The sequence below is a fragment of the Oenanthe melanoleuca genome, chromosome 1A (assembly GCF_029582105.1).
Source record: "Oenanthe melanoleuca isolate GR-GAL-2019-014 chromosome 1A, OMel1.0, whole genome shotgun sequence".
NCBI classification, from domain to species: Eukaryota; Metazoa; Chordata; class Aves; order Passeriformes; family Muscicapidae; genus Oenanthe; species Oenanthe melanoleuca.
Genome location: NC_079334.1, coordinates 53,682,313 through 53,694,576, shown reverse-complemented (window position 1 = coordinate 53,694,576; position 12,264 = coordinate 53,682,313). Strand labels below are relative to the sequence as shown.

The window sequence follows — 12,264 nt, the reverse complement described above, 5'->3', positions numbered from 1 at the left end:
GTCACCATCCCTGGAGATGTTTGAGAAAAACTGCATGTGGTACTTAATGCCATAGTCTAGTTGACAAGGTGATGGTCAAAGATTGGAGCTGATGACCTTAGAGGCCTTTTCCAACCCAAAAGAGTCTGTGATTCTGCCACCTCCATTGCTTCTCCTGAGCTATACTCAGATGCCACAAAGCAAGCTTGCATTATTATATGTGCTGAAAGCTGAGCTCTTAAACAAGGGTTACCTACATGAGCCAGGTTCAAATGTATTTCAGCTGGGTTACAACATGTGGTTCTTACATATTCATTGACTGTAAGGATTATTTAATTGTAACAACAGTCCCACTTCCTTCACTGCTATTGCTTATGAAGTAATAGGCAATTCAAAAGAAGAAAAGAGTGTATGATCTGACCCACTGTATTCCAAGATCTTGTAAGTTAAGAAAAGGTAGTATGAGACAAAAAGGATTTTAACAGAAAAGGAAATTAATGATCATGATGATAATAGTACTGGCAGATGGTCAGGGGAAGTTGAGAAGATAGGACTAGAAGTGTTATTTAAGGGGAAATGAGACTTTTTGGGGGTTTTTTGAGACAGACTGATATTAAAATAGTTATTGGGAAAAAATATATTTTGCAAAGAGTCTCAGATTTGGAATAAACACTTCTTTCTGTGTCAGGTTTGAATAGTGGAAGTGAAAAGAAACAAACAATGGGTGTTAAAAGAAAAGGCATGTTCTTTTTGAAAGTAGCTGATAATAGGATTCTGCTATCTGTAACTCAGGAATGCTGCTTTGTTGGAGTGCAGCACAGGAAAATATACCTGCATATACACTACCTAATAAATTAGACTTCTTTTTTATAAATATTGACCCAGAAGCACAGACACTAAATTTGTGCAATCTTGTAACTCCTAGTTCTACAGGTACTGTGGTTGGAACTCTGAAATTGTTTTTCCCATGGCTAGCTCAGTGAGACAGAATACAGCATTAAGTGAGGTAGCTTTCATGTTTCTTTTTCTTATTTCTAAGAGCTGCAGATACTTTTTTTTTTTTTTTCTGAAGACTAAGTAATTCAGTTTGCGTATATGAACAGCATGGAGCAAAGGAGAGAAAGGGAGGGAAACAAAATAAATTTTCAGGAGTGACTATGGGAGTTCTCATGAATGAAACAGGTCATTGCTACTCCTTGGATCATCACCAGAAATTTACATTTTTATTCCCATAAAGCAGGAGGTATCTTGCAAAGCAGTGTAAGGTTTTCCTAGGGCATTTTAATGCTTTTACATATTTCTTTTTACATCATATATGCTTAGTTATTTAGGGACCTAGAACTGAGAGCCACAGAAGCAGAGGGGAAAGACATACTTGCAGTTAGTTGGTAAAAGGTTTGGAACTGTTTCTATTATGGGGTTTGTGAGTCGGCGACTGGTTTAACCTGAATCCATCTCTGTGAATTTTCTTTGTGTAAAAAGAACCCAAACAAAAAAACTGTTTGCCCTGATGGATACTGTACAGAATGCTAAGACTAACAGAGGCATAAGACTGTAGTTGAACGTGTAAAACACACAATTTAGACAAGTACTTCAGCTTTTAAGCACCACTCAAACATCATTAATGTGACAAATTACTTTATAGGTATCCAAAAATTTTCCAGAAATCAGTTCTGGAAACATGATGGGTAGAATTGTCATCAAAGAGTGCCAATGTGACAGCAATAGGCAGTCTTATAAGAACACTTGGCTGCTGTAGCAAAAAAACCCCAACTTTGGTGATCTCTATTCTAAAAACAGAGAGGGAAAGACATATGAAACTGCTAAAGTTTTCTCAGTCTTGACATGGAATTGTTGGTATTTATGTGGATTCCATATAAAGTAAAAGGTCAAGACATACTTGAAACTCAATCCTAACTGAAAATATTTGCCACTTGCAGTAAGCTTGGCTCAACTTTCTGATTGTGATGAGAAAGTCAAACATTTTTGTCACTCAGTTAAATCTTAGATACTATGCTGAAAGAGAGGTTTTTGTGGGGGTTTCTTTTGGTAAAGCCTGTGTAAGTCAGCAAAGCATCATATATTCTTATCTTCTCAAGGTGACTTGCATAACTTTTTTTCCTTTGTTTTGGCCATGAAAATGAAGAAATAAAATGTGTTATGTGCCATTAGAGCACAGCTGGGGCTAGACTGACCCTTATTCTGCTCCCTCCAGAGTAAGACAAATTAAGTGTATTGTGCTACAATTGCTCTAATAAGCCAAATACTCCCAGGACATATTCAAGCCACCCAAGAACAACAGTAAGATGTACATGGTCATGTGAAAGTATTGCTTCTTATGTTTTGGATTATTTGCAGGAAAATGTGTTTTCCTCTTGAGCAGATTCCTGTGGAACACAGGACTTCAACCATGTAAACAGTCAGAAAGCAAACAGTAGTATTTTAATCTCTGGTACTAGATGCCCACTCAGTACATCAAATTTGGAGAAACTCAAACTTACAGCCCAAATATTTGGCTCCTTCCAAAGGAAGCAGAACCTGCTGGCTGAAGCAATGGGAAGAAATTCTGATTTCACTGAAGTCAGTGACATACACACTTGTGCATTGCTACCTAGAAATTATATGAGTTCTGTGTATGAACAGAAAAAATATTGTTTATGTGATAGTTATGCAGCCTTTCTTTAATTTGATGTTTATGCAAATTTTCTAAGTGAAGGTAAAAAAAACAAAACAATGCAAAAACAAATTTTCCAGGCTTTGAAGCAGTTTTATGTAAGTAGTTATTTAATTTATAGTTATTATTGCAATCTGATGAGCTAATTAATATTCTAAAAATTGCTGCCAAACAGCCATCAAGAGCACAGTTTTACTTTAAACTTGCCTGTTAGAGAAGTGGTGCTTCTCATATGTTTTAATTCACATTTTCAATTCTTAGAGAAGTAAAGAGGGAAGTCAGCAGAACTACCACCTTGGCCTTCTGTGGAGTAGATTACAGACCTTTCAGTCTGACTTTGGTGCCAGGGAAGGTCGTGGAGCAGATCATCTTGAGTGTCATCCTGTGGCACATGCATGGGGGATCAGGCCCAGCTAAAATGTGTTTATGAAAGGCATTGATCTGCTGGACCAACCTCATCTGATGCCAAGGCTATCTATTCAGTGAATGAGGGAAAGGCTGCGGATTTTGTCTCCCTGAACTTTGGTAAAGCCTTTGACACTGTTTCCCACAGCACTCTCCTGGCAAAATTGGCTGCTTTGATAGGGGCACCCTTCACTGGATAAAAAAATACTGAATGGCTGAGCCTAGAGAGTGGTGGTGAATAGAATTAAATCTGGCTAGCAGACAGTCACTAGGGCTCAGTACTGGGGCCAGTTCTGCTCGATATCTTAATGAATGATCTGGACAAGGGCACCCTCAGTCAGTTCACCTATGACACCAGGCTGGATGGGAGTGTTTATCTGCTGCAGGGTAGAAGGACCCTGCAGAGGGCTCTGGACAGGCTGGGTTGAGGGTCACAATAACCCCATGCAGTGCCACAAGGCTGGGAAGAGTGGATGGAGAATGACCCAGCAGAAAATGACCTGAGAGTGCTGGTCAGCAGACAGCTGTGCTCAGGCAGCCAGAAAAGCCAGTGGAATCCTGGCTTGTCTCCACAATAGTATGGTCAGCAGGACTGGGTAGTGATTTTCCTCCTGTACTGGCCCTAGTGAGGCCACACCTCAAAATCTGTGTCCAGCTTTGGACCTCTCACTTACAAGAAAGACACTGAAGTACTGGAGCACGTCCAGAGAAGGGCAACAAAGCTGGGGAAGGGACTGAAGCACAAGATTTTTGAGGAGTGGCTGAGGGAGCCGAGGTTGTTTAGCCTGGAGAAGAGGAGGGTTGGGAGAGACCTTATTGCTCCAAAGGAGGCTGAGGCCAGAAGGGGATCAGTCTGTTTTCCCAAGTAACAAGTGACAGAATGAGTGATAACACCCTCAAGTAGCACTGGGGAGGTTTATATTGGATGTTAGTCAAAATTTCTTCACTAAAAAGGTTGTCAAGACTTGGAAGAGGCTACGCAGGGAAATGATTGAATCACCATCCCTGGAACTATTTAAAAGATGTGTATATGTGGTCCTTATAGACATGGTTTAGTGGTGGACTTGGCAGTGCTGGGGAGGACTTGATGGTCTTAAAAGTATTTTCCAACTGAACTGATTCTATGATTCTATTTTATGGATTGAACTATTACTATAAATAGTAAATGAGTCCTTTTTATTTTTTTAGGAGTCCCTCTTTTCTCTTATTTGATCTGTTTTTCTGGGGAGTGATTAATTTACCTGTAATGAGGAACGAAAGGGAAAAAACAGGAGGTGGGAGGGTAGGTGTGCATTCTCTTCCTCTTCTCTAGACTCATCATGCTCTCTCTTATCTTCTCTCTCCTTTTTATCTGTTATTCTTATTACCTATCTTACTTATTTTACATGCATTCATTAATAAGTGATGTTTATACTTCCCTGGCTACTCTGTGTGTTTCCTCCCTTTCATTTCATTTTCTCCTGTCATTGTCCAAAGCTGTAAATTCACTTCCTGTTCTTCAACCTGTTCCTCTTCCTGTCATCACTTTACTTCAAGCCCACTCTATTCCCTTCCTCAGCACTTTTGAAGTGCATAATTTTCTACCCTCTTCTTGTCTTCTTTTAAAGTGTTAATACCATATTCATGCAGCAGGGGTGTTCAAGGGGGAGACAGGGATAGCAAGGAAGGAAGCTTGTATCCCCATAAAGTGACAAAGCAGCAGGTTATCTCTGAATGTATGATGTTGTACCTGAATTCTCTCTTCTTCCTGGGACCAATGAGGTAGAGAAGTACACTATGAAAACACTGAACATGCAGTCCATCAGCAGTTTACACTGTTGCTTTTAGCTGTGGGCCATTCTGGCATAATAAAAGAAAGATGGAGCTATGTCAAGCTAATTCTTAACACATAGCAATTTACTTTCAGACCTAATAAACCATAAATTGTTTGCTTTGTGTCTTGCAACCTAAAAAGTATTGCTACCTTAAAAGTGGTGTTCTTTTCTAATGGGAAGAAAAATAGGGGGCATAGCAGGAAGGTCAAGAAAGAGTTTAAAGGGTAAAAAGGGCAATTAATAGAAGCAAAACATTATTTCTCTTGCTGAAAGTATATTTAACAAGGGGAATATATCACAATAATCAACCAGGTTTTTTGCCTTCAGCCTGTCTGAGGCCATGTGGTTTGGAGATCTGATCACTAGTCCGAAAAGGAAAGGCTGTTTGCAAGATTTCTGGGGTGTTTTTTCCTGGAAAAGGTGAGAGGACAAAAGCAGAAATCTACAACATACACTTTATGCCTTGTAAGGAAAGAATTCATCTGTCTATCTGCCTCTCTCTCTCTCTCTTTCTTTCTTTCTACATGCATATATATAGAGATCCATATGTTTCAAGCTGTCACTAAATTGATTTGGAGGCAGATTTTTCTTTCATGTACTGCTCTGAAGATTAGGTTAAAAATGCAATATTTAATATATGGCTTAAACCAATTGAATTGGATTTTCTTATTTGTTTTGCTCTTTTACATTCACTGTTCAATATTTTATAGAGTCTTGCATGGTATTTCCATCAGTAATAACAGTTCTGACTACTTGGAGACAGAACAATGCCAAAGCAGAAGATAGTGTTTGAAAAATCAAGCAGCATTTTCTAACAATCATGCTTGCTTAATACACCCCACAACATTTTGGTGTATACAGAATCTGTGGAATTTCTAAACTCATATTTTGGATGAGCATGAGTAGCTGGCTCTTTTTTTGTATAAATAAGCCATTATTTTCTCATTTGTGTTTGTGCTGTCTTCCAGTACTCTTGATTTCTTTAATAGTGTGAATTTTGTTTCTGTTTCTTTCAAAATACTGCTTCCATCCAATTTTCTTTGCAACAGGTTCATTGGGCAGTACTTTGCCCATTTTTATTATCTTGTGTTTTGTTTGGTTTGGTTTTGTTGTTTTTTTCCCAGTGCATAACTAAAACAATTATGTGATTAAATTGACTATTAATAGCCATTATTTACATTAATTTGCACTTGTAATAGCATCGCTAGAGGGCAGTATTGATTAAATTAGGCACACTCCTGTGCTCTCTGGAAAATTAACTGCAGAAAAGCCTCCAGTACAAACATCTTTGCATTTTTAATATATGGTCATGGCTTTCAAGTCCATTTTTCATTACATCCTAAACATAAAAATTAAAAGCAATCTTAATCACCATGTATATTTGACATTGTTATTTGTAACTTTAATGTGTGTAGAATAACATCCTGTGATTTTTTATGAGAAAGAATGTTCATGAAGCTTAGTATAAATTAGATGGCATTGAAGTTAATGCAATTTATAATTTATTAGAAATAATTATTAAAACATAATATATTTATAATGAAATATAGGCTTTTTCATATGTTTTTTTCTCAGGGAAAATGCTGTGCAAAATAAATATCTTCTAACTCATTGATTGTCTCCTTGAGAAATCTCAGTACAGTGTATTTTATGATAATGGACAGCAAAGATAAGCAGAATTGTAAATTAAAACACTGACTCGTTTGTTCTTATTGATTTGCAGGTCTCCTGACAAATGCAGCAACACAGAATCCTCGTAGGAGTGGTTTAGGCTCTCTGTGAGCTACTTAACTTAGTCAAGTTTCACTGCTGTTGACCATCATCTGTTATATGTCATCAACTCAACTGTCTGTTTCTCTGTATCTCATAAATGACAGCATAATTCCTCTGCATTATGAGCTAAAGTTTGTTCTACCATTCTAAGGATCACTGGACTAAGGAATATAGAAAAAGAGATATGCTTGGGCATTAGCAATACAAAAAAGTTCATGGTTAACGTTTCATCTGCGTTACACACCACTGCTGGACTTGCTGTTACCTACATGTTTCAATCCGAAGAGTCTGCTACAATGAAGAGTATCATCCCAATCAGCCTTAGAGAAGACTGTTTTGCCTATGGGAGGACACTGAGGTGCAAAAGAGAAACTCTTCTTGTGCCCTAAACTGTCTGAATTGCTTTTATTTTCTTATACTTTCAGTATTTACAATAGACCAAAGAGCAAAATCTATTTTAAAGTGGACACAATCTTACTCTTAAGAGAGTTATGTCATTAAATTGAAGGAGGTCTCCACAAAGACATTATTCCAGCTTTCACAAAGCTGAAATGTTGTCCAGCAGAAGTCTTTACGGAAAGCTGAATTAAAAACTAACTCAGAGACCTGCTCTTGAAATGCCATGTTCAAGAGAATGTACTGGAGCACTGAGAGAAAATGACCTATGTTTGAAAAACGTGGACAAAAAGAAAACACAAACTGTCTACACGGCACCTTTATTCCTCTGTACTTAGATTGACTTTCTCGTACTAAAATCATTTTCCGTTTTAACCAGTTAAACATGCCTCTTCTACAGTTCCATTTTTGATAGTTAAAGTTGGATAATACAGTATTTGCAAAGAGCATGTTTGGTCATCTGTGGCCTCTGTCTCATCTGATACACCATTTAGCACCAGAAAGCAAATTAAAGAGAAAACAAAAGTAACACTTGTTTGAAAGAGATCATTAAATGTATTTTGAAAAGCCTAAAGTTATATATTTAACAGTTTTTATATGTTGTATATTTGTAGAAAATCCTATTTAACAATTAACGTGATAACTCTGACAGTCATGAGAAGTGGTTCAGAGTTAAGTTGTGTTTTATTACTTCAGTTGTCTCTGAAGTGACCGGTGTCGTTTGCTTTCTTCCATTGGGACATTCTGGATGTAAAGCATGACCAGAGAGGACTGTGTAGAAAAAGCAAAGAATAATGTTGTTTATATTACATAAATGCATTCAACCATTGCACTGTTGGAAGGCATTTTTTATTTTTATTTTATTTTTAATTTTTGTCTTTGGTACTGATAAAAATAGAGTGTAAAATATTTTACTCATTGCTCTTCATAGCAAGGTTTTCCTTCCTTCCTTCCTTCCTTCCTTCCTTCCTTCCTTCCTTCCTTCCTTCCTTCCTTCCTTCCTTCCTTCCTTCCTTCCTTCCTTCCTTCCTTCCTTCCTTCCATCTCTTATGTAAGGGTCAGTTTGAAGCCTGTTCCTTGATTCCATTTTCAGTGTTTTACCTCATTGTTAAAAAGCCCACTTTTTCAGCATTATTGGTTAGTGAAAATTTAGAAAAGACAGCATAGACAAGGGAGAAATTATGATAAAACAGATACAAAACCTTGTTCCTTTTACTGTACCTTTTGGCATATAAATTTGGTACATATTGGTATGATACAATCAAACAAGGGAGCTTAATTTCTTCCTGGCAAATGTATTATGGTTTCAAGTATACTACCTAATACTCCAATTAACTTTTAGTGTTATGCTAGTTCTATTCTACTAAAGAAGAATATATAGAGATTATTCAAGTGACCATAGATGAAAGGTACAAAAATGAAAAGTTGATTAAAGAATTTTTTTAAAGCCTACTCAAACACTGAGGCTTATATAATGCAGAGGTTGCAGGAAAACATAAACTATGGATCATTTTGTCTTCAAGTAAAATAAATATATACAAAAATTCTTATTTAATCATAGGATTTTGACCAGTATCAAAGTAGCAATTAAAGCCCAGCCACTTGTAAAGTGTTATGGACTGACTGCACTATAAATGACCAATGTCAGGTTTAAAATGTCATGCAATAAATGATGGTAAATACATTTACTGTACATGTAGACCTCAAGAGCCAGATCCCTCACTCTACCAACTCTCTGTTTTGATTTATTTTAAAAGGAGCTTCGTAGCCTTATTTAGTAAACACAGAAAAATGAAAGATGTTACATCATTTTTGTTGCTTTACAGTATTCAGTTTTGTGTTGGTTCAGCTAAATTATGAAAAATAAAGAAAATCCTTTTATAAGTGAGACTTGTTCCCTGAGCATGACATCACCAAAGGAATTTCACTAGATGATAAGTAAGGTGGGAGCACAGAGAGAAAGATGGAATTGGAAATTGAGAACATGAACTGTGTTTTGAAGTTTAACCCTTCCATTTTCTTGTCTTGGGTACTTTCATTTTGGTGTGCACATTTACAGATCATATTAAGGTCATTTATTTTCTGGAAAATGGATCCTCTAACAAGAGGATCTAAGAAGGATATCTGGAATATTTACATCTAAAATCATACAGTCCAATCAGTTCTGAATATGCAACCTTATATCTTTGTTTTCTAATTACTTTAAATACTCAAGAAAGGGTAGATGTACATGGTTATAAGGTCTACTCTATATAAGAACTATAAAAGAAGAAAGATTCCGATGACTCTTCAGAGATGTGTTTTGGTTTCTGAGTCTCTTGTGTACAGCAGACACTTCAAGGCACTTAAAGTGTGTTTTGTGCTTTTCTGTCCTCCCCCAGAATGTATAGTTTTAAACAAACAAAATATACTGGCTGCCTTTGTCACTGTGAATTACTACTCTAAGAGCAGTGGTGAAATGTTTCTCTCTCAGGAACAATATGTTTTCAGAATATTGTGAACTTTAATTTTACAAAATTAAGTTACATAAAAAAATTGTTTGTTTCTGAAAGTATTTTATGTGCCTCTTCCAAAGCAGAATTTGAAACACAGAGGGTAATGTCTTATTTGAATGCTATTAAATATCCGTCATTTCTCAGCTTGCACACAAGTAACTTTTTCAAAACACGCTTGAAAAGGAACAGAAGAATACATAAAAACACATAATAGACTAATAAAAACAATCTCCAAAAATGCAGTAAACCTTTAAAAATCTTTTGGAAAAGCCTTTACGTAGCTTTCTGTTAGCCCAGGAAAGGACACATTTAAGTGCTGCTTTTAATATCTGGGATATCAAATGGAGTAAACATTAGCACACTATAGCAATCAACATGACACATCATTCACCAATTTAATAACCATGCTTTTAGCCTTTTTTTTTCTTTTTTTGCACATTCATTTCTCCTTAGCAGCAGCTCAGGTTTTATGTGGTATTCTCAATCATTCACTTGTTTACTGAAATTGTACCCATGTGCTGTTGCATAAATCTTTAACCCAGGCAGTTACTATCTCATGTAGCCTACTCATCACAGTCCTGATTACTAATTAGAATTTACAAAAGAAAATAAAGAATTCAACACTGTGTCTGAAAAGCCTCTATAGCTGTGAGGAACAGCTGAACTAGTAGGTGGTAAATGATTGGTTGACAGAAACATCATAGCACAGAATGCCTGGGCAACTGAACTAGTGAAAAGAAAAAATAAATTAAAAAAAAAAAATTGTAATATTTATTGCACTTAATCAGGGGAGAAAAAGAACACCACACCCAGAACCAGCTCTTTCATTGCATAAACCTACATAGAGGCAGTATCTCTTTGTATGATTTATACCAAGAATCACATATACATGAGTAACAAACAAAGACAGGAATGGCTTTACTATTTTTTTCTGACATCACAGAATTCATTCTACATTGAAGTAATGAATCTCTCACACTGAGCTTAAGCAAATAAAGATGGACAGAAGTCACTATATTCTACTTCTGCTTTCAGACTGGGGCTTGAGGGGAGAAAGGAGATCAAGAAAGAAACTGAAGAAAAGAAAACCAAGACTAGAGAAAAATAAAATTTTTCATTTCAGAATATTTAGTGTTTAGTAAGTGCTTTTTAGCATTCAGTACATGCTAGGGGAGTCAAAAGGAGTATTATTTGAAACTGGGAAATAAGTAAGGAAACATTTTTTAACTGCAGAGATGAGAATTTTACTGATAATGTAGTTGTCTTCTTTTGAGATATAAATCCCATTAAAGTTAGAGACCCATGGGTAATATATAAAAGGTAATTTTGTCACTGATTAAAAATAAAGTAAAAAATGGAAACTAAACTAAGAAGTGGAAATGACAATAAGCCAGAATAGATAGTGACTAATAATGAGCCATTCTGCGGGAAGATCAACACAACTTCCTGTACTGTTTTTGACTATGAATGAAATATGAATACTGAGATTGCACAGTTTGTTAGTATCAGTAAATTACACAGATTAGTGAAGATATGGGAAGCATATGAAGATATGCAGAGACAAAATGGATCACCAAATATTAGCAGAAAATGGAAAATTGACTATGTCAAATTTTTGGAAATATGTGGAAAAGGACTTCTGCTCTTGAAATAGATACTAATGTTGGTTTCAAGCTGCTCAATCCCTAGGTCAAGTCACTGGTTTCACATGGCAATCCTGTGTTAGTTATGCCTTTTCAGAGCTTCAGCAAGCCAATGCATATCTGCAGTCACAGAGCAGAATGTCCTCCTGTCACTGATGTCCTCCACATCTGGCTTGGACAGACCATGCCCACAATTTTCTAGGTTTGATGTTGCCAATATCAGGCTAGTGAAAGTGACACTAAAACACTGTATTGTGCTGCAGTGATGCAAAAAGACCTGTGCAAATGAACAAAGTTGATTAACATACTGAAAAAAACATTTTTTCTAAAAGTATTAATAAATAGCATGCAAAGAACAGCTACAGTAAAAAACCCAAAACCACATAAGGAGTGTTAATGTAAAAAAGAAAACAAACAAACAAACAAAAAAAACCCACACCATAATTGAGAATGAGAAAAGAAAATTTCTGCAAAGATCTTTATTTAGGACTAGAAAATCCAAAGGTATTTATGTCAGGAGTGCAGGGTCTTGTTGCTGTAGGGCTAGGAAGCAGCAAAAAAATACAGCAACACAGTCTTCATTCAAAAAGCAGAAGAAGCAATTTATTGCAGAAGTAAACACATTTTTATAGAATGGTTCACAGAACCAAGGATAGAACTGCTCCTTGGTCCAAGGATGGCAACACCTCTTGTAAACATGTTTTAGCATAACATCACGTTCCTCACACACTCCTCCCCACAACACCAGGTGCTAAACTTTGTTACTAATTCTTTCCTTTCTCTTTTCCTTTGAGTAGCTTGGGAAAACTCAAACTGTCTTTTTCCCTGACTATCACCAGCATCCACAAGGTCTGACATAACAGAAGGAACAATTTTAGCATGTGCACAGAGCAATTTACATTATCTAAGGAGCTTGAGCACTACCTCAAAACCATTGTATAAAGCACTATGAGCAAGTGTCTGTCTTCCTTCACTGCCCTGGAAGAAGCTGATGTATGCATTTCTATGTACCTGAAGAGACAGGTGCTTTAGTATGGGCTCTCACACAGGCATACACATCACCCACCTCAGGAAGAGGCAATAAT

The 12,264-nt window shown here is 36.5% G+C and overlaps 1 protein-coding gene across 3 annotated transcripts in view; it reads left to right on the top strand.

Moving 5' to 3' along the window:
• TAFA5 (TAFA chemokine like family member 5) overlaps positions 1-9,447 on the top strand; it is a 386,710-nt gene extending 377,263 nt beyond the window's left edge. For all 3 annotated transcript variants that reach the window (XM_056514272.1, XM_056514263.1, XM_056514282.1), the window contains one exon: positions 6,596-9,447. In XM_056514272.1, the coding sequence (XP_056370247.1) occupies positions 6,596-6,604 (9 nt within the window). In that variant the 3' untranslated portion in view covers positions 6,605-9,447. The remainder of the gene's footprint in view (positions 1-6,595) is intronic.
• Positions 9,448-12,264: the final 2,817 nt, after the last annotated feature.